Here is a 21988-nt window from a genome sequence, read left to right as displayed (position 1 = left end):
CATTGGGCGTTTGTATTATTTCCATCTTTATATTGTTGTGAATAATGCTACTGTGTGAACTCTCCAGAACAGTTGCTTCATAGTGATGGGAAGTGGAACAGTGGCTGCTGAAAGAAGAGAAAAAAAGTTCTGCAGTTAGGCAGGCACCCTTGGTGAGGGGCAGGCTGCACACAGCCCGTGGACACAGCCATTGAATGGAATGTGGATATGAATTTTGTGGTAGATGAGTTCAGCTTCCAGAGTAAATTAATTGTTTCAAAAGTCTTTCAAAGAACATCTTTAATTTTATGTTGTTATTATCATGCTTTGTTGGGGCCGGTGGCTCATACCTGTAATCCTAGCTACCCAGGAGGCTGAGATCTGAAGTTTGGGGTTCGAAGCTGGCTCAGCCAGGAAAGTCAGTGAGACTCTTTATCTCCAATTAGCTACCAAAAAGCCAAAAGTGGTCCTGTGGCACAAGTGATAGAGTGCTAGCCTTGAGCAAAAAAGCTCAGGGACAGACCCTGAGTTCAAGCCCCAGCACCCACACACACACACACACACACACACATACACACACACCCTTATGCTTTTATGTAAACTACTGGGATTTCCTCATTGATTGTGTTACTTTTTTTTTTTTTTTTGGCCAGTCCTGGGCCTTGGACTCAGGGCCTGAGCACTGTCCCTGGCTTCTTCCCGCTCAAGGCTAGCACTCTGCCACTTGAGCCACAGCGCCGCTTCTGGCCGTTTTCTGTATATGTGGTGCTGGGGAATCGAACCTAGGGCCTCGTGTATCCGAGGCAGGCACTCTTGCCACTAGGCTATATCCCCAGCCCGATTGTGTTACTTTTTAATAACTCCTATGGAAGACAAGATGAGCCTGAAGAGCTGTTGCTTTAAATGTGATTAAAAAAAGGTCTCAAGGTGTTATTCCACAAGCTTTCAGTGCTCTTATTCTTTAGGATAACTCATGCTACATGGGACAGATATTATTGGTTAATGAGAGGAAAATACACTCAACATTTATCCTTGTTTTTCATTAAAAAAATTGCTAGCTTTCAGTAGTTACATAAAGGTGATTTTAATCAGTTTATAAAAGTACAATGCACTTTGATCAATGTTGTCACACCTCTGTCATTCTTCCTCCCCCCTTCATTTATACTTAGGTTCTTGCACTTGCTAGGTAGGTACTCTGCCACTAGAACCATGCTCTTAAACTCTACTTAAGATATTTTTTCATACATGGTCTCCCGCTTATGTCTAAGTTGGCCTGGGCTTTGATGATCCTGTTTATACTTCCTCTGTAGAGGGACTTTCACACAAACACCACTTAGCTTGTGTGTGTGTGTGTGTGTGTGTGTGTGTGTTTATGTGTTTGTGTGTGCATGAACCAGTCCTGGTCTTGAACTGGCACTTGGGTGCTGTCCTTCAACTTTTTTGCTCAAGGCTAGCCCTCTATCGCTTGTGCCACAGCTCCACTTCTGGCTTTCTTTGGCAGGGGGAATTAATTGGAGATAGAGTTTTATGGGCCAGGCACTGGTAGCTCACACTTGTAATCCTAGTTAGTCAGGAGGCTGAGATCTGAGGATTCCAGTTTGAAGCCAGCCTGGGCAGGAACTAAGACTCTTATTTCCAGTTAAATACCAGAAAGCTTAAAGATGGAGCTGTGGGTCAAGTGGTAGAACACTAGCTTTGAATAAAAAACTCCAAAGGCAGGACTGGGAATGTGGCTTAGTAGTAGAGTGCTTGCCTACCATGCATGAAGCCCTGGGTTCAATTCCTCAGCACCACATAAACAAAAAAAGCTGGAAGTGGTGCTGTGGCTCAAGTGGTAGAGTGCTAGCCTTGAGCAAAAAGAAGCCAGGGACAGTACTCAGGCCCTTGAGTTCAAAGCCCAGGACTGGCCAAAAACAAAACAAAAAAATTCAAAGGCAATGTCTAGGCCTCGAGTTCAAGCCCCAGGACCAGCCCAAAACAAGTCTCGTAGGCTTTCCAGTCCCAGCTGGCTTTGAACCTTGATCCTCAGATTTTAGCCTCCTAAGTAGGTAAGATTACAGGTGTGTCACTGGCACCTAGCCACTGAGCTTTTTAATTGGTTGAGATTGGATCTTGCTAACTCTTCAACTGCAGTCCTCTCGATCTTTCTCCCAGCAGGACAGGTGTGAGCCACTTTACCCTGCTTTTTTTCTCGTTTCTCCTTTCCTTCCCTCCCTCTCTTTTTCAGACCGGGTTTTTCCTTTCTTTTTTTTTTTTTTGCCAGTTCTGGGGCTTGGACTCAGGGCCTGAGCACTGTCCCTGGCTTCTTTTTGCTCAAGGCTAGCACTCTACCACTTGAGCCACAGCGCCACTTGTGGCCGTTTTCTATATATGTGGTGCTGAGGAATCGAACCCAGGGCTTCATATGTATGAGGCAAGCACTCTTGCCACTAGGCCATATTCCCAGCCCCAGACAGGGTTTTTCTATATAACTCAGGCTAGCCTCAAACTCAAGATCTTCCTCCCTCAGCTCCATCATGCCTGGCTACACTTGCCTTGTGAAGGGAATGTACTTTTATGAGTAGTCAAGGTTTATTTTTCACTAGGAAGTGAATTATGATATGAGTGAAATTTCAACATTTCTTTTGGGAAGAAATGTGTATCATAATGCTCGGTCGGTGTCTTAGAGATTTTATGGGGTCAGTAGTTGTAACATTTGTGGGTCCAGGTTTAGCTTATATTTTAGAAGCAACCAATACCAGCTAACCTGAAGTTATCCATGAAGTCTGAACCTCCATTAGTAGTCTACCTTTGAAAAACAGCATTTAGAAGAGCCCCTCCATCTCCACGACATCTCTAAATCTGGCTGTCACTATAGCAAGTTCGGAAAAGGCTCTGAAAGGGGGGTCCAGCCGCAGTCATTCTGAGACGCCTAGTGAGTGGCAGAAGCAAATGGTAGTAAGAAGATCAGCTTTTGAAAAACTTTGTTTTCCTGTCTCATTTAGTTTCTGACTTGTTATTTATAAGCTGTTTTAATTTTCTCTAACTTTATCATCTTTGCACCCATCATAGCATCAAACATGTGGGTGTTCAATAAATATTAACTGATGACAACTTCTTATTTTTCCAGTTTATTAGTCAGATCTCTGAAAATAACTATAGTATATCTGCTGTTTATTCCTTTTTACCACTTTAAATATAATTAGTTATTGTCTGGACTGAATTTTTTGGAAAGAAAACCAGTAATTGATTTCTGGGGGTGGAATAATTGGAGATTTTAATTACCTCTCCCTGTGGAGAGATACTTTATTTAAGGCAGGGCTTTTGATATAACAAATAATAAGTCATTTCTGTGCTGTATCTTTTTTTTTTTTGGCCAGTCCTGGGCCTTGGACTCAGGGCCTAAGCACTGTCCCTGGCTTCTTCCCGCTCAAGGCTAGCACTCTGCCACTTGAGCCACAGCGCCGCTTCTGGCCATTTTCTGTATATGTGGTGCTGGGGAATCGAACCTAGGGCCTCGGGTATACCGAGGCAGGCACTCTTGCCACTAGGCCACATCCCCAGCCCCTCTGTGCTGTATCTTAATGATTTTTATCCTAATACAGTTTTGTTTTCCTATTGAAGAATAAATTAACCCAGTGAAGTAGGAATCAGTACAGTTCCCACAGGATTAGAGTGTCATTTAGCATTAAATGATTTTCTTTTCTTTTTCCTGCTATAATTTCTCAGGTTATAATTAAGTTATTGATTTATTATTTGAGATTTTTCTCTTTAGTCACGTTCTGCATTTTCGTGTAAGGTAATCTAGAAGATTTTTTTTTTTCTACCTTAAAGGTGTAACTCAAAGTAGGTAATAATTGGCGTTTTAGCTTGAGTTTCTTGGACGATACATCCTGCCCCTAAGGAAGTCACAGTATGGACTTGATGACAGGGATCCTTGCACATTACTGAAATCCGGTGTGGCAAGGGTCATGCTGGAGGTGTGAGTGGGATTCCCTAGGACCTTGGATTGGCAAGCACTACTCTGCTAATACTATGGGCGTTCGTCACTGTGAAAAAGTAAAGTGTGTCTGGCAAGTTAAGTAGAAACTCCTAGAAAGGAGAGGCAAAAAGGGATCCTAGGTGGGAGGAAGAACTAACACAGACTCAAAGGCTTTGCCACCTGTGTGGAGGCAGCACAGGGTAGGGAGGGGCAGGCTTTCACTTGGAAATGTTTGGCTCAAGTCACGCTTCATCATGTACGCAAGGACTGAGGGGCATGTTCTCAGGGAATCAGGGTTCGGGTTTTTCATCTGTAGACTAAGTTTTGTAGGAGGGAATGAGAAAACCCAGTGTTGTGTAGTTCTGTGGGTATAGTCATCTTGGGAGATATGCTTGTTTAGGGAATCATTTTGTATTATGGATGGCCTGATCTCACTGTGGATTTTTATCCTCCTAGGTTAAAGCAGCCACTGGTGAAGAGGTGTCTGCGGAGGACCTTGGAGGTGCTGATCTTCACTGCAGGTGAAACAGGAATGCTTGTTTAAGATTGATGACAGTGTTATTTGTTTCACCTTATTTTTTTCTTAGTGCTTAGCTGGTCAGGTTAAACTATAACTTATTTGTCTTCACTCTGATGTTCTGGGTTCAGTTTTTTACACAATTGCATTTATAAGCTAGACGGTCATCTTTTCCAGTATAGTTTAGGACTGGCGAGCCAGGTTTCTTATTTAACAAATATCCACTGAGCACGTATTGTGTACCAGGCACAGTTTTGTTTTTGAGGTGTCATCAAGGGACTTGATGCATTTTCTGTAGGGGTATAGGAAGGTGAGAAGGTAAACAGGCTGACATGAACTGACTTCATTTCCTGAATTGGACACTTGGAGGAGAGAATTTGGGACTGGGACAAGGGGATCAGGCATTCCTTTTAACCCGAGAACCTAGACCTGCTTGTGTGACATCTAAGTTGAGATTGCTAGGCAGGCAGTTGAGGAACAGTTAAGGTTTGGAGGTTTTTATTTGGGAGTCTGCATGGAGGTGGAATCTAAAACTGGGGGATTAAGTTCACCTTAGGGTGGATACCTATGGAGAAAGGGACTCGGCACTATGCCGCAAATGGCTGGTTGAGCTAAGTTGCACCATCAAGTTCAATAGCCTTACAGGTCAGGAAGCTCCCTTTGCTCTTCCCTAGGGAGCCAGGTGGCTGACGAGAACTTTAGAGTGAGAGGGAGGAAGGGTGGTGACATTTCTACATTTTTTCTGTCAAAAACTGCCATGCCTCTGAGTAGTTTGTTGAGGGATCCTTTGTTCCAGTTTTCAGGAATTCATTCCTTTCACAGTTACTTGTGGTTAGATTGATTGTATTAGGTGTTATGAATAATTCAGAAAATCTTTAGACCTACTTTTCATTCTCAAGGACTTATAACTGATCAGATGGGAGAAATAAACGAATGAACAAAGTAATCATAAACATGCTGCTAACTTTACACCTAACAGTTCAGGGAGAGTAATTAAAGGTATGACTAGGGTGGAGTTGACCTGGTCCAATTCAAGCTTGGAAGAGATGCCTGTTACCTGAGTTTGAGCAGACACGAGGGTGTGGGTGGAGTGGGTGAAGCAGTGGGGCACAGGTACAGTATTGCTACTGCACAGAGACCAGCAAGGGTGTACCAGGCTGGCTAGGGCATTTCCTTCCAGGAAGAACAGTGTGGCACATGGAAAAGTGAATGTTGGGAGCATGTGGCATGCGGTGTTTGTAAAGTGCTTCATGGGGGTGGGCATCAGTATAACATTTGGGAAACAGTATTTGTTGTTGTTGTTGTCTTGTCAGTTGTGGGGCTTGAACTCAGAGTCTGGTGCTGTCCTTGAGCTCTTTCACTCAAGGCTAGCATTCTGCTACTTTGAGTTACCGCTCTATTTAAGGTTTTCTAGTGGTTAGAGATAAGAGTCTTACAGACTTTCCTGCTCCGGCTGGCTTTGAATTGCAATCCTCACGTCTCAGTTTCCTAAGTAGCTAGGATTACAGGTGTGAGACAGCGGCTCCCAGCGAACAAAATATTTTTATAAAAATTTGACTGTTTAAAAAATAAAGCTATAGGGGCTGGGAATATGGCCTAGTGGCAAGAGAGCTTGCCTCCTATACATGAAGCCCTGGGTTCAATTCCCCAGTACCACATATATGGAAAACGGCCAGAAGTGGTACTGTGGCTCAAGTGGCAGAGTGCTAGCCTTGAGCAAAAAGGAAGCCAGAGACAGTGCTCAGGCCCTGAGTCCAAGGCCCAGGACTGGCAAAAAATAAAAAAATAAACAAAATAAAGCTATAGGCAGACCATCAGGTTAGGGATATGATTCTGGAATTTGTTTTCTGTTTGTTGCACTTACTACTCTTGAGACTTATCTAGACTTTACGCTGCTTGAGCCTCATTTCCCATGTGGAATGGAAATCTGGCTAGTACCAACTTCCTAGCACCCAGTTGGGTGCAGACTCTCCTGCCGCTGTGAGCTACATGGTGAGTGTGTGCCATCTGTGGTTGGACAGTGTGCATCATTCTGTTCTAGGAGCACTTAACAAAAGAAGCTGTGTCAGCAAGACCCGTGGTCTAGCAGGAGGTTAAGGAGAAATAGAAGACGTAGACTTTGCTGGTGCTGCTGTTAGTTCCAGGGCAAGGCACCTATCACCTCTGCCAGTCCTCTACGGAACAGTGAAGTCATGTCATTTCCCAGTGACATAATGAGAAATACATAAAATGACTGTTACACAAGTGTTTTGGAAGTACGAATTGTCCTTAGATGAGGACGGCATTTGGGTGTGGATCTGTAATCTTTTCCTTTCCCCAGTTCTGACTGTTGCCCTGTGCTTTACTCTGTAGGAAGTCTGGAGTCACTGACCACTATGCCTTGGATGACCACCATGCACTTCACTTAACCAGGAAGGTTGTAAGGAGTCTCAATTACCACAAGAAACTGGATGTATGTAGGATATGTTTTCCCTTTATTTTCCTGCAGAGTATTGGAGTTTATGCCACCTGAATCATGTCTTTTAAACAGGTTGACACACTGTTCCAAATTTTTATAGGTGACTGTTGAACCTTCTGAAGAGCCATTATTTCCTGCTGATGAGTTGTATGGAATTGTTGGGGCAAACCTTAAGAGAAGCTTTGATGTCCGAGAGGTATGTGTGAGGGAGACTGTGAGCTGTCAGCCATCCTGTCAGTGTCTCTGAGTGACCTTCTCAAAGCTGGTTTGTGGATCTATGTTCCTGAATAGGGATAGATGTGGCTCTCACTTAGTAAGGAAGTGATGTACAGGAGTGATGTCTTTTCATAGTATTGGTGTCATTGGTGAGATGGAGGGGTCTTTAGTAATTGGGACATTTTAGTGCACTGCAACAGAGCTTAGATGGTTCCCAGATTGGACTCCACTCTCCTGTGGACATTAGAAACAACATAGTACAACTTCACAGTATTCAGCTATGCCTTGTCAGTGTTCTACTTTGGGAAATGGATGAATTGTAAGTAAGAAAAAACCCTCTTGGAAAATAAGTATGACATTAGTGCAGAGTAGACTTGATTACAGATGGAGAAATTGCTGTGGTTACAGATTGTGATACAGTCTTCTGTAATCTAAAGTGACAATTTTTAGTGTTTGCTTAGAACATGTAGGCTTCTATTTTGTTTATTATCTATAGCTGGCAGGATAATTTTTGAATTAGGAAACCACTTTAATAAGAGCTTCTGTACGAGAAACTTTAACATTTTTAAGTTAATATCTCTTTTTGACTATAAAACTATGTATTCACTGAAAAATGTAGAAAATATAGAAATGTAGAAAATGTAGAAAATATAGAAAATGTAGAAAATGGTGCTCAGGCCCTGAGTTCAAGCCCCAGGACTGGCAAAAAAAAAAAAAAGTTCTTCATGAAACATTTTCTCTGGCTGGGTTTTAATTCTTTTTTTTTTTGGCCAGTCCTGGGCCTTGGACTCAGGGCCTGAGTCCCTGGCTTCTTCCCGCTCAAGGCTAGCACTCTGCCACTTGAGCCACAGCGCCGCTTCTGGCCATTTTCTGTATATGTGGTGCTGGGGAATCGAACCTAGGGCCTCGTGTATCCGAGGCAGGCACTCTTGCCACTAGGCTATATCCCCAGCCCTGGGTTTTAATTCTTATACTAATATGGTAATATGGAAAGCACTGAGTAAATACTTTTTGCATGAGTTGATAAATGCATTTGTTATTCCATTGTATGGATGTGCCTTAGCCTCCTGTGCGCTGGGAGTACAGTTATGCACCACTGTGTCCAGCCTTATTCTTACCTTTTTAAATAATACTCTAGATTATCTTTTTTTTTGCTCCTTTGTTCCCACCATTGTTGTTAAATTCTATTTTTTTAATGATAGTAAGTAAGAGTTGAACCGAAGTCTCAATATTTATGGAGTGAACAACAACAACTGAAGTCTGAACTGGGAACCCCAGTCAGTTGTGTGGGATTAAACCTCTGTGCATTGGTTTCTGCTTCTAGTGGGGATAGAACCATTTTGTCTTAGGGTGATATATTAACCTGATTTGTGTGTAGGAGGAAGATTCGAGGCCAGTTCTACTAACAGGCCCTTGATTGCTGTGCCCTTGTTAAAGAGGCTCAGCCCTGGAGACCTATAGCTAAAACAAATAACTGGTATAGTTGCATATTTACGCAAATAACCAGAAGATAGTAATAACAATAGACCCTTTAAATGAGAGCCAGTAAGTATGCTTTAGTTAGTATTTTAAAGTATTATCTTTAAAAAAGATAAAGAAGCAGACACAGAGGACTTTAAGGTTATTCATTTCTTTATGGATTTTACAGTGCTGGGGATTGAACCTAGGGCCTTATGCATGCTAGGAGAGTGCTCTACCACAGACCTACGTCCGTTTTAAGATGTAGATTTTAAGGATTTTATGAGTATTTTAGTGGCAGAACTTCACCTCAGCATTATTTTTGGTCCCTCTTCATTATGTCTTCCTTGCTTTGTTTCATCTGTCTAGAAGTGAAAATGACTCAAGCTGGGTAAATACATGCTCTGGGACTCAAGGCTTTATGTGATACCTTTGATTGGTGCCGATGTCTCACTCTTAAGTTCTTCTGTGCCCTGCTTCTGGTTGTATTCTGAGGCATACCCCCCACCCCCCACCCCAAGTCTCTGGAGCCGAGCCCAGTCACCAATACCCTGTGTCTCTACTGCTTCTTCTCTTGTAGGCAGTAGTGTTCTTGCTTTATAGTGAAATAGCTCTTGCTTTATAGTAAAATTAGAGCCCAGAATATCATCTGGTCAATAACCATACCTGTCAGGTAAAATTCTAGGAGCATTTTCTGTGTGTAGTGAAATTTTTGTGAAAGTGACTATGTCACTGTAAATTATTTTCCTTATAAGTAATTTGAATGTAAAAATTGCTCTGTGGTATTATCACTGAGGGACACTTACTTTTTTTTTCTTAGGTCATTGCTAGAATCGTGGATGGAAGCAAATTCAATGAGTTCAAAGCCTTATATGGAGACACATTAGTTACAGGTACAAACGTAAAGAAGGGGAAATCTGAACATTTTCTACTGGTTTGAAAATAAGTCATCTCTCTTTTCAAGGCTTTGATGCAGTTGGTATAAGCTTTGTTATTTGGAGCACTACAAATGTATGAGTCAGTTTTTTAATGGGGCTGTTTCCTACGGATTATTTGTAGCTGAATGGCTCTGTGATGCAGAATTGAAAATGATGACAGCGGATGCTGTGGTGTGGATCCTTAGCTATGACTTGGTGGTATTATATGAAAAGGAAATATTGGTTGTTTTTTCTTCTTCTCTGGGCAACAAAATGATTTTAAAGATTTCAGCCTTTTCTCCTGTGTTTTCAGCCTCTAGTTGAGTTGAGGAATTGTATGTGATGCTCAGCTTTCCAGGAGGATGTTGAGGTGAATCTGCTCTCAGATGATCTTGCACACAGTGGGTTGTGGACACTGTCTGCCTCCTGTGAGAATGGACGGGCTGAGGGTCCTTGTCATACCTTGTCTGAAAAGATTTGAGGATGTATACTATCTAAAAGTATTTTTTTTTGTCTTCAGATGTTAATTTTGTAGACCTGTGAAGAAAAATATTTCATGCAGATTAGACTTAGATTCTTGGACAAATAGCAGAACCAGTCTTAGAATTATACTTGGTTGTAAAATGTTTGAAAATAGAGCAGTTAATCTGAAGATAACATATAAGAGCAGGGGAAAATCCTAGCTGTAAAAATCCAAATCGCAAATACATATTGAGGCTTAAGGCTAAACCTTAGCACTTTTCTCTTAGTTTGATTTGTGAGTAGAAGAAAGGTTCATGCTGCAAGTAGAATTGGTTTTTGTATCTACGTGTTTAAGTGATTAAGAGCTTTTTGTTTGATATATGACAGGATTTGTTACTAAATGATACAGGATATAACCCCGATTGTGTAGCAGTTTAGAGCTCTCTGCTTTCTAAAGATGGATGGGCTGTCCTTGTCAGCTACTTCTGATGTATGTGTCCAGGACTTACCAAAAGAGTTGTGCACTCTTGTCCTCAGAATACTGGGGATATGTCCACTTCTTCCACCTCTTCAGACTACTGAAATATACAACGTTGGGATAAGGAGGGGGAAGGGAGAGACAAGAACAGGGGGATGCCAGGGCGACAGGCATAAGGAGTAAGAGGAAGCCAGATTTCACAGAGACTTAGTGTTTCCACAAGGGAAGTTCTTAATGCTTTCCTCTTGCCTCAGCACTTGCCCTTAGGTAGGCCCCAGTAGTTTCTTAGATTTGATGGCTTTCCTACTTGGAAGTCTGAATTGGATCAGACAGTTGATGCTCCCCAGTGGTGTGCTTAGCACAGTGGGTCATGTTTCCTACCCAGCAAGTCCATCAGTACCTGGAGCTCCCCAAGCCTGGCCATGAGGTTGCATTCAACCTTGGTTGTTAGAAGGGTAGCAAGCTGGGCATTGGAGGTTCATATCGCTAATCCTAGCTACTGGGGGCTAAGATGTAAGGAACATGATTTGGAACCAGTCTGGGTAGACAAGCCCAAGAGGCTCATCTCCAATTACCACCAGAAAAGCCAGAAGTGGGCTGGGAATGTGGCTTAGTGGTAGAGTGCTTTTCCTAGCATGCATGAAGCTCTGGGTTCGATTCCTTAGTACCACATACACAGAAAAAGTCAGAAGTGGGAGTGCTAGCCTTGAGCAAAAAGAAGCCAGGAACAGTGCTCAGGCCCTGAGTTCAAGCCCCAGGTCTGGCAACTCCCCTCCCCCCCATAACAGAAAAACAAAACCAAGCCATATGTGGTATGTGGTGATTGTTTTCATCTAAAAAGCTAAGGGATAGTGCCCAGGTCCTGAGTTGAAGCACTGGTTCTGGCACACACACACACACACACACAAGAAGAGCATCTTCCAAATGAGGGATAGAATGCTGCCTTTGTGGGTGGGGTAGAACCAGAGTGGGTTGCTTGACCTCAGTGGGGTTTCCCCCTGCCTGAGATGCTTATGGAAGCAGTAGTTCCATTTAGGATGAGCAGCCTAGGCTTTTGCCAGGGATTTGAGGCCAGAAGTCAGGAGATGTAGGTGGCCATCACAGCGGCATCTATTTTTGGTTTTGTTTTTTTCAAATATTTCTTGAAAAGGTGATGGGCAGGGCATTACAGTTACATAAGTAAGCAGCATCTGTTCTATTGCATTAAATAAGCATGCCAATTAAAAAAATAAACAAAACCAGATGGGCGCTGGTGAAGTACACCTGTAATCCTAGCTACTTATTAGGAGGCTGAGATCTGAAGATCATGGCTTGAAGCTAGATCAGGCAGGAAAGTCTGTGAGACTCTTATCTCCAGTACTCAGGAAAATCTGGAAGTGGCACTGTGGCTTAAGTGGTAGAGCACTGGCCTTGAGCAAAAGAAGCTCAGGGACAGAACCCAGGCCCTGAGTTCAAATCTAGGAACACACACACACATACAGTAAAATACAAAAACATGTTGTGCATCATTATAGCTTAATCAGTATGCTCACACTCTCATGGCTGTTCATTCTTCTGCAGTGTGCTTGAGCAGTTGTGTTAGATGGGCATAGCTGTACAGGTTGAGCATGAATAGGCAAAGTTCAGGACTGCAGGGACTTCAGTAGCAAGACTCTCAAGCAAATCTGTATGGAGCACCTATTTTTAATTTTTAGTAGGCTTGTTTAAAAAGTGTCTGGAGAAAGATTTTTTTCCATCTCATCAAGTTTTTCTCATTTTCCCAAATAATTAGCCACTTCTTAAATCCCCTGATGTACCTGCTTCACAAAGTAGCAGTTGTTTCTCTCTTCTCCCTGTTTCTCCCCCCTCTGTCTCCTTTCACTCTCTCTCTCTCTCCCTCCCCTCAAAATTCAAATGCAGAGAAAATGAAGATGGAATGATTCACTCTTCTAAGCTTAACTGAATTTCTTGCTTTATAACTTGGTTGTTTCTAGGCTTGACTGTTTAGGCTTTTTAAAAGAAAAATTATTTCCCTGAGCTTATCCTTTTTTTAAGGATTAGACCTGTCATTACCATAGGCATTTTCAGCCATGATGGCAAATAGCAAAGGTTGACTTTTAAATGACTCCATGCCTTTGGTTTGTTCTATTTCATAACAGCCTAGGTGTTCAGTATGTCCTAGGCACTCAGATATCCTTTAGGTCACAATCAGTTAAACCATAATCCAAAGACAAATGGATAACCTTGTATTAACATCAACCCTTTAGAGAAGGAGAAAAGTAAAAGCCACATTCTATTTAGGAATCAAAACTTATATTATTTATACCATAGATAAAACTTCTTTCCATTTTAAACTTTGATCTGAAATTAAAGATCATGCCACTATACCTCTGTTGTGAATTAAAAACCCTCTGAAAAGTCCTTTCTGAATTTTCTTTTGAGGATTTGCACGGATATTTGGATACCCAGTAGGCATCATTGGAAATAATGGAGTTCTCTTTTCTGAATCTGCAAAAAAGGCAAGTATTGGTAAAAATGTGTGGGGATTTTGTTTTAACTTAGTATCAAAGGTCACATGATGAATTAAAATGCATTGCATAAAAGCTGTGTGATTTTTAACTAGAATCAAACAGCACTGTGTGCTCATGGGTGCAGTGTTAGTGTTAGAAACAGTTCTTGTGGTGGTTTATAGTAATGTGATGTAAAGAATTACCTGTAGCACAATTAAAAATCAAATACACTTAGGAAAATTCCTATGGGATACTTGAGTTGCTATAATGCCTTTGTACGTACTCCCAAGAAAAGGAACATTTGCCTGAAAGTGCCTGTTCTCCAGGGCCACCTGTGCTGTATGAGTTCAAGCATGCTATTCGGGGTGCTGCTGCTGAGATGTGATCTGTTCATTCTCTTGCGTCCTACCATCTAGTTGTTTATATTTACTTCCTGGAGATAGGATGACAGTAGGTCTTTGGTCCTTTTGGTTCTGGGGTTTTGCCTTTTTTTTTTTGCTAGTACTGGGGCTTGAACTCCTCCTGAGTTCAAGATTGGTGCTCTACCATTTGAGCCACACCTCTGCTTTGGCTTTTCATTGGTTAATTGGAGATAACTCTCAGATTTGTCCACCCCAGGCTGGCTTTAAATTGTGATCCTCAGGGGCTGGGAATATGGCCTAATGGTAAAGTGCTTGCCTCACAAATCGTGATCCTCAGATCAAAACCAGAGTATTCAGGATTATTATAAATCTGTGCTTGGCTTTGTGTTCTGATTTTAAGGGAGGAGTTTTCCAGCTTAATATTTGATTTCAGAGGTCACTTTCTTGGACTTATATACTTTTTTTTTCTTTTTCTTTTGGCCAGTCCTGGGGCTTGAACTCAGGGCCTGAGCACTGTCCCTGGCTTCTTTTTGCTCAAGGCTAGCACTCTGCCACTTGAGCCGCAGCGCCACTTCTGGCCATTTTCTGTATATGTGGTGCTGGGGAATCAAACCGAGGGCTTCATGTATAAGAGGCAAGCACTCTTGCCACTAGGCCATATCCCCAGCCCCGACTTACATACTTTTGAGTAAATGTAATCTATGTGCGTTGGTGAAACTAACTCCTAAGAAAAAATCTAGTCTTTTCTATTAACAAGGTTAAAAGACTCTTCTTGTTGATAGAGATAACAAGCTTTTTTATAACCCAACAGAAGAATTTGGTGGAATGTTTTATTAATATACCAGTTTCTACATTACTGTCCTTTATTTATTGTTTCCTAAACTCAGCTATAAAAAATGAAAAGAATGGGCTGAGAATGGTTTAGCAGTAGAGTGCTTGCCTAGCATGCATGAAGCCCTGGGTTTGATTCCTCAGTACCACATAAACAAAAAAAGGCAGAAGTGGTGCTGTGGCTCAAGTGGTGGAGTGCTACCCTTGAGCAAAAAGAAGCCAGGGACAGTGCTCAGGTCCTGAGTCCCAAGCCCTAGGACCAGCAAAAAAAGAAAGAAAGAAAGAAAGGGAGGGAGGGAGGGAGGGAAAAAGAAGTAAAAATAACAAAAATTAGTGTTAACCATAATCATATTACAATCTTTTAACAACAGTTTAAAGGTAGTCCTAGCTACTGGGAAGGATCAAGGTTTGAGCCGGCCCTTGTAAGAAAGTCATATACACCATCCTCTTCCCCTGAAATTGAAACTAACATGCATAAGGAGGTTGTGCTTATATTTATTTATTTAGTATTGGGCTTGGGGCTTAAACTCAGCGTGGATACTGTCCCTGAGTTTTTATGCTCAGGGATAGCGCTCTACCACTTGAGTTACAGCTCCACTTCTGGCTTTTTGGTGGTTAACTGTAGATAAAAGAGTCTCCTGGACTTTCTTGCCTAAGCTGGCTTCAAACTGCGATCCTCAGGCCTCAGCCCCTTGAGTAGTTAGGATTACAGGTGTGAGCCACTGGTACCTTGTTTAGCTTCATTTAGTAATACAAAGTATTTCCCCAAATAGTATTCCTGAAGTGATTTTTAGTGAGGATATAATTATTTTAATAGAAAAAATTCAGTCTGGATGTGATGAAATGGTGAAACGGGTCTATAATACCAGCTATCTGAAAATTTAGATAGGAAGATTGGAGGCTTGAGGCTAGCCTCTGGCAGAATTGCAAAATTCTATCAAAAACAAATGAAAACAAAAAGAACTGTGAATATAGATTAAGTGGTAGAGTGTAAGGTGCCAAGTTTCACTCCCGGTTTGCCTCCTTCCTCCCCAAATGAGGCAGGACCTGATAAATCACCTATTTATCTGTTTTCCTGGCACACATAAACCGAGAATATTCTACTTGAGCCCTCTCTGACATTTCACTTAACTAAAATAGCCCCAAAGTCTTTCTGATTCCTCATTTCCTGTAAACAGTCATACTGAGGTTGAACAGTTACTTTGTAATTTTGTACCTATCCAGCCAGGCTAGCAGAGTAAGCCTAAAGGAAATAGTTGACAAGCATTTCTTGCTCTAATAGAGTTTATAAGAAGGGAAAAATTACTAGTTACAGGTTTTGTCATTAGCCTAGACTCAAAACAAAAAACATGTTGAGTGCTCACCTAATCTAAACATCTCATTTTATTTGAGCATGTTGGTAAGAAAGACAAGTATTTTGTCATAATTATAATGTATGAAGGAACAGTTAGCCTATGGTCATTAAATAGGATCAGGAACTGGTGGGTCACACCTGTAGTCCTAGCTACTCAGGGGGATCGAGGTTTGAGCCATCCCTGGTAGGAAAGTCTGTGAGACTTGTATCTCCCATCAAAAAAGCTGGAGGTAGAAGTATGGTTCAAATGGTAGCCTGCCAGCCTTGAGCAAAAAAGTGAAGCAAAAGTGAGCAGCCCTGAGTTCAATTATTAGAGAATATATTACAATGTCCAGTGATTACATGGGTGATTATGCAAAGCAAGGGCTTGTACACTCGTGTGTCCTGTTGTAATAGGCAGCACCTTTGGTGGAAAGACAGCGCAGCCAAAGGTCATTCATTCTTGACTTTGACCCAAACTGTAGCTTTTGTTGGATGTATGATGATCTTGAGCCTTTAATGCCCTTTTATAAAGGACTTCTGTTGTTTGCATATAGGGTGCTCACTTCATCCAGTTGTGTTGCCAAAGAAATACTCCTCTGCTATTCCTTCAGAACATCACTGGTGAGGAATCACTCAGTCAACTTTGTTATATTTATTCTGGGTTCAAATACTAGTCCAGGGGCTGGGGAAATGGCCTACTGGCAAGAGTGCCTGCCTCATATACATGAGGCCCTGGGTTCGATTCCCCAGCACCACATATACAGAAAATGGCCAGAAGTGGCGCTGTGGCTCAAGTGGCAGAGTGCTAGCCTTGAGCAAAAAGAAGCCAGGGACAGTGCTCAGGCCCTGAGTCCAAGCCCCAGGACTGGCAAAAAACAACAACAACAAAAAAAACAAATACCAGTCCAGAAGGTTCTGTTGGATAGGCTTTTTTTTCCAGGTTCTTTTTAAAGGTCAACTTTTTTTTCCGTCGGTGATGGGGCTTGAACTCAGGGCCTATGCTTTGTCTATGAGTTCTTTTGCTCAAGGTTATAGCACTCTACCACAATGAGCCACTGCACCACTTCCAGGTTTTGAGTGGTTAATTGAAGATGAGAGTCTCATGGGGACTTTGCTGCCCAGGCTGGCTTCAAACTGTGATCCTCAGGTTTCAGCCTCCTGAGTAGCTAGGATTACAGGTGTGAGCCACCAGTGCCCAGCTCAAGGATCAACATTTACTTCATGAATGTCGTATGTTTTGAGGGGATGATCCATTCTTTCACTTTTTTGGAAGGGAGGTGGTTTTCATATAGAGGCTTATTATGAACTCAGGCTTGCCCAGAACATGTGATTTTGCATCAGCCTCCCAAATTCAGGAATTACAATAGTATAATACCACACCCATTAAAATTACCCTCACTTTTTAAAGTCCAGCAGCTCCTCAGTTTTGTACATCACAAACACAGACAAAGAACTGCCTTCCCTGGAGACCAGGGTGCAAAAGAAGAAGCAGGAAGCCTGACTTGGATTTTTAAGATGAAGAGGAGCTGAAGTCTCAGTGCACCTGAGGGCAGTTTTTGCAGAGCTAGAGCTCACAGAAGTACAAGGGTCCTCTACTTATAACAAGAAAAAGATTTAACTTTGCTGTTGAGTCTAGCAGGGACTCTTAGCACCCAATGAAACAATCTTTATTTCATCAAAGTTTGAAAGCATGCTGCAGCCTTCTGCAGTTGTATTTTAAACCAGGTCATTGGAGACTGGAGACCTTCACAGTACTTTATCCTTGCGGCCATGTCGCATGGCGGCTGCTTTGAGATAGTTTCTTTATTCTTTTTCGCCGGTCCTGGGCTTCAACTCAGGGCCTGAGCACTGTCCCTGGCTTCTTTCTGCTCATGACTAGCACTCTGCCACTTGAGCCACAGCGCCACTTCTGGCTTTTTCTCTGTATGTAGTGCTGAGGAATTGAAGCCAGGGCTTCATGTATATGAGGTGAACACTTTACCACTAGGCCATATTCCCAGCCCCTTGAGATAGTTTCTTTTTTGTTTTTCATTTTATAACAAGTATTATATTTCACAGATCCTTTAACAAACAGTATTTCATCCTTGAGAAAAGAGTTCGTTTACCATTAGCAAACATATTGTATTCAAAATACTTTAAGGCACTGAAATAAATGCATATGTACCTTATTATCAATACATTGAAATATCATGAAAAACATAATGGAATATGTAAGATTTTAAAACTTCAGCAATGCATAGTAATATAACCAGTAAATCCACATTTGTAAAATGAGGAACGTATTTGTATAGATCTAACCTAGTTATTTTCAAGAAACTGACTGATGACAGTTTTGAAACAACTGCTTAGGTAAAATCATAGCTATATCTATGGTGTTTGCCTTTTTACAGGTTCTCATTCCCTTGGCTATTTATTTTTTCCAAGTCAGCCTGCATGAACTGTTCTGTACTTTTAATTAACAACTATACAACTTTCAAACAAAAACGTTTATCAAATAATTATCCTCTTAGAAAGCCTTAGAGAGTATTATTCACATTAATGAAAGTTTCCAGTTAAAAAAATGAAGGTTATTGCTGATGACAGTGTTTCTCTATAAGAAGCTTTCACTGGAGTATGTTCTAAATGTACATACAAGAAATGTACAGGCCAGGCACTGGTGGCTCATGCCTGTACAGTAATCCTAGCTACTCAGGAGGCTGAGATTTGAGGATCATGATTTGAAGCCAGCCTGGGCAGAAAAGTCCTCGTGAGACTCTTATTGAGATAGTTTCTTGACAACAAATGGCCACTTTTTTGTTGGCCAAAGCTCTTAGTGTGCATCCAAATTACCGGTTGAGAAGTGGTGAGAGAAAAATCTTATTTTACCTGCTAAATCACACTTTTAGTGATGTACTACACATGTAGGTATTTTGTTAGGGTGAGAGACTGATAGTGAATTATTTTAGCCAAGGTGCTGTGCCGTGGTGTTGATTTCTGCACATTCTTCTCATCACCTGGATGTGTATTTCTGTCCCAGGGTTCATGGTTGGAAGAGAGTATGAAGCTGAAGGAATTGCCAAGGATGGGGCCAAGATGGTGTCTGCTGTGGCTTGCGCCAGAGTGCCAAAGATAACCGTCATCATCGGGGGGTCCTACGGGGCTGGGAACTATGGGATGTGTGGCCGAGCCTACAGGTGGGTGATGGTTAGGACTTCCCCTGGAAGAAAGGGCCAGTGTAGACCAGGCTTGAGGTATAGAATGGCATTCACAAATCCTGATTGATTACATCCTAACCTATGTTATGTATGGAAAGAAATTTAATGCCAGTGGCACTATTTGGGAACAGTCTAAAAGGAGAACCAGGAAGTTTTGACCATGAAAATCTTCCACATGAGATTTGAGTGATTCAGCCAAGACCTTGTGTTGAGATTTAAACCTTTACTCTATCTCCTGGTCTAGAAAAGAAGTAAGATTGAAATGTAACTTAGTGAGCAGCATAAGCATAAGGTTAGGAGAGTCAGTAAAGCCTGAGTACCAGTGCTTCATGCCTATAATCCTAGCTAGTTAGGAGGCTGAGATCTGAGGATCAAAGTTTGGAGCCAGCTAGACAGGTAAGCATAAAGACACATGTGACCAGTCAGGAGCAGAAACAAGATGGCTACACATTTTTTTTCTTTAAAAATTATCTTTAAATAATTGTACATAGAAGTTTCAATTCAGCATGTTAATTTATGAGTACAATGCATCCTGATTAGTTACCTCTTCTATCATTCTCTCTCTCCACACCTGTTTTTGTGTTTGCTGGTACAGGTTCTTGAAGTTCAAGAACTTGTGTTCTTGCTCTCCTTTTTTGCTCATGGCTTGAGCTCTGCCACTTGAGCTATACCTTCACTTTGGACTTTTTTCTGGTTAATTGAACCTAAATGTCTCCTAGATTTGTCTGCTCATGCTGGCTGAACCTAGAGCATCAAATGACAGTTTTCCGAGTAACTAGATTATAGGTATGAGTCACCAACACCCAGGCAGGTAACGGCATGATATTATGAATTCTTTTTTTTTTTTTGCCAGTCCTGGGCCTTGGACTCAGGGCCTGAGCACTGTCCCTGGCTTCTTTTTGCTCAAGGCTAGCACTCTGCCACTTGAGCCACAGCGCCACTTCTGGCCGTTTTCTATATATGTGGTGCTGGGGAATCGAACCTAGGGCTTCATGAATATGAGGCAAGCACTCTTGCCACTAGGCCATATTTCCAGCCCTTATGAATTCTTTTATACATGAAGAACTTAATTATATCCATCTTAGGCCTCATCTTCAGATATTGGCCTATAATGGGTTCTAGGCATTGATTGTTTTTGTTTGATTTTATTTTTGTTTTTAGTAGTACTGGGTGTTTGAACTCAGTCTTCTTGATGACTTGGCAGGTGCTTTCACACTTGAGCCACATCCCTACCCCATTTTGCTTTTTATTCAGGTCTAGCCTTAGATCAAATTTCTCTTACCTTTGCTTACCTAGCTGGGGTTACAAGTGTATGCCACCACCACACTCCATTCATTCATTCATTCATTCATTCATTCATTTATTTCCAGTATTGGGCCTTGGTGCTGTCCCTTTCTTTGATCAAGCTGGCATTCTGCCACTTGAGCCAGTTCCACTTCCAGCTTTTTGTTTGTTGGAGATAAGAGTTCATGAACTTTCCTTCCTTGCTGGCTTTGCACCACAATCCTCAGATTTCATCCTTTTGAGTAGCTAGAACACAGGCATGCTGGTAGCATCTGCTTTGCTCTTTTGTTTTTCAAAGCTATCAGATAATACTGTGTTGCTGGAAAGAACAATTGCTAACTTAACAGGCAAATATGGCTTCTGAAAGATCTCTGTATTGGGTATTGCATTAATTATTATTTCTTTTTTTTCCCCAGCCCAAGGTTTCTGTACATGTGGCCAAATGCTCGTATCTCAGTGATGGGAGGAGAGCAAGCAGCCACTGTGTTAGCCACAGTAACAAGGGACCAAAAAGCCAGGGAGGGGAAGCAGGTAGGTGGCTTTTTATCTCTATCTGGGTTTGGCCTTCACCAGTGCATCCCTGGAGCCCAGTAAGTAGCAGGGCACCTAGCTTCATTCTGTTGTTCCCAGGAGGGCTTTGCTGACGGGAAGCTGTCTGAGCTTTCAGGCTCACCCATGCATTTTCTTCGTTTTTTCATTTCTGGTCATTTATAAAATTTTTAAAGCTGTCTAGGTGTGTGCCTGAGGCTTAAAGATGTTTCATTCTTAGTCATTTGCAGTTAGTGAGATTCAGATAAATCCGTTTTACTTCTTTGATTTTATGACTGAAAGAACCTATCCGAGTTTTCTTTTCTCCATTTTGCTTTTAGATTGTCAGTAAGGATCCCATGAGTAGGAGGAGGGCTCGGTCATCGGCCGTGAACTGAATTCCATTATATTCTGTGAGAGAGCAAGTAAAGGAAGCTAGAAAGGGCAGTGGGAACTACACGCAAGACAAACTAGTAAGCAGCTGCTTTGTATGTGGATTCTTTTGTTTATGTCCCAGTTAGAGGTTCTTGTGAGATTTGCACTCGCTTTTATTGGTTAACACCAAGCCTTCAAATGATTACCGCGTGTTCCTAACCAGGTCTTAACTATAAGAAAGCATTACGTGGAGGAGGCCCTCCCTCCCCAGGCCTCAAGCTGGCATCAGGGTCATTCGGCCTAAGGCTGGGCTTGTGATATTAGGATAATGTAAAAGCCATCCTGAACCCGTCTTGAATCACCAGTTATCTTTGCCAAGAAGGCATATGTTGAGATTGTAGACCCATCTGTGCCAACCATTATTAACGCTTTTATGTGTATGTGTCCAGGTAGGCGGGGCCCAGGATGGGGACTTGGGTAATCAAGGAATGGGGTTGAATAGATGGGAGATGAAGTTCTCTTTGATACTTTGAAATCATCACTTAAACTTCGTGAAGCCTGGAGCTACTACTCAGCAGTAGTTCTTTGATAAGTTTTAATTTGATATGCAGATGTAGGTATAATTTATTCCTTTTATGTATGAAAGGTAAGTCGAGTTCTCCCTCCATATTCTTGGTCGGTAAAATGCTGTTAAAAGTTTATATATAAAAAATTAAGGGGCTGGGGATATAGCCTAGTGGCTAGAGTGCCTGCCTCGGATACACGAGGCCCTAGGTTCGATTCCCCAGCACCACATATACCGAAAACGGCCAGAAGTGGCGCTGTGGCTCAAGTGGCAGAGTGCTAGCCTTGAGCGGGAAGAAGCCAGGGACAGTGCTCAGGCCCTGAGTCCAAGGCCCAGGACTGGCCAAAAAAAAAAAAAAAAAAAAAAAAAAAAAAAAAAAAAAATTAAGATTTATTGAAATACTTTGCTTCTGGGACGGAGTTTCTTTTTTAAAGTTTGTTTTGTTTTGGGTTTTACTTTTTTGAGCTAAGGTCTCACGCAGCCCAGGCTGGCATTGAAATAGGAATTCTCTGCTTCTGCTTCCCCATTTTTGTGATCACAGACATGTACAACCATGTTGGCTGGGATTTGTTTTTGTT

The 21988-nt window shown here is 41.9% G+C and overlaps 1 protein-coding gene across 1 annotated transcript in view; it reads left to right on the top strand.

Annotated features, from left to right (window-relative positions):
* The window catches only part of Mccc2 (methylcrotonyl-CoA carboxylase subunit 2), a 53673-nt gene that overhangs the window by 27808 nt on the left and 3877 nt on the right, over positions 1-21988 (top strand). Inside the window, exons 8-15 of the mRNA XM_048368501.1 lie at positions 4397-4461; positions 6810-6909; positions 7016-7111; positions 9410-9482; positions 12868-12944; positions 16019-16085; positions 18481-18637; positions 20359-20473. Of these exons, the coding sequence (XP_048224458.1) occupies positions 4397-4461; positions 6810-6909; positions 7016-7111; positions 9410-9482; positions 12868-12944; positions 16019-16085; positions 18481-18637; positions 20359-20473 (750 nt within the window). The remainder of the gene's footprint in view (positions 1-4396; positions 4462-6809; positions 6910-7015; positions 7112-9409; positions 9483-12867; positions 12945-16018; positions 16086-18480; positions 18638-20358; positions 20474-21988) is intronic.

Source organism: Perognathus longimembris, chromosome 19 (genome assembly GCF_023159225.1).
Source record: "Perognathus longimembris pacificus isolate PPM17 chromosome 19, ASM2315922v1, whole genome shotgun sequence".
In the NCBI taxonomy this organism is placed as follows: domain Eukaryota; kingdom Metazoa; phylum Chordata; class Mammalia; order Rodentia; family Heteromyidae; genus Perognathus; species Perognathus longimembris.
The sequence above is the reverse complement of the archived record's forward strand: the minus strand, read 5'-3'. Positions and strand labels throughout refer to the sequence as shown.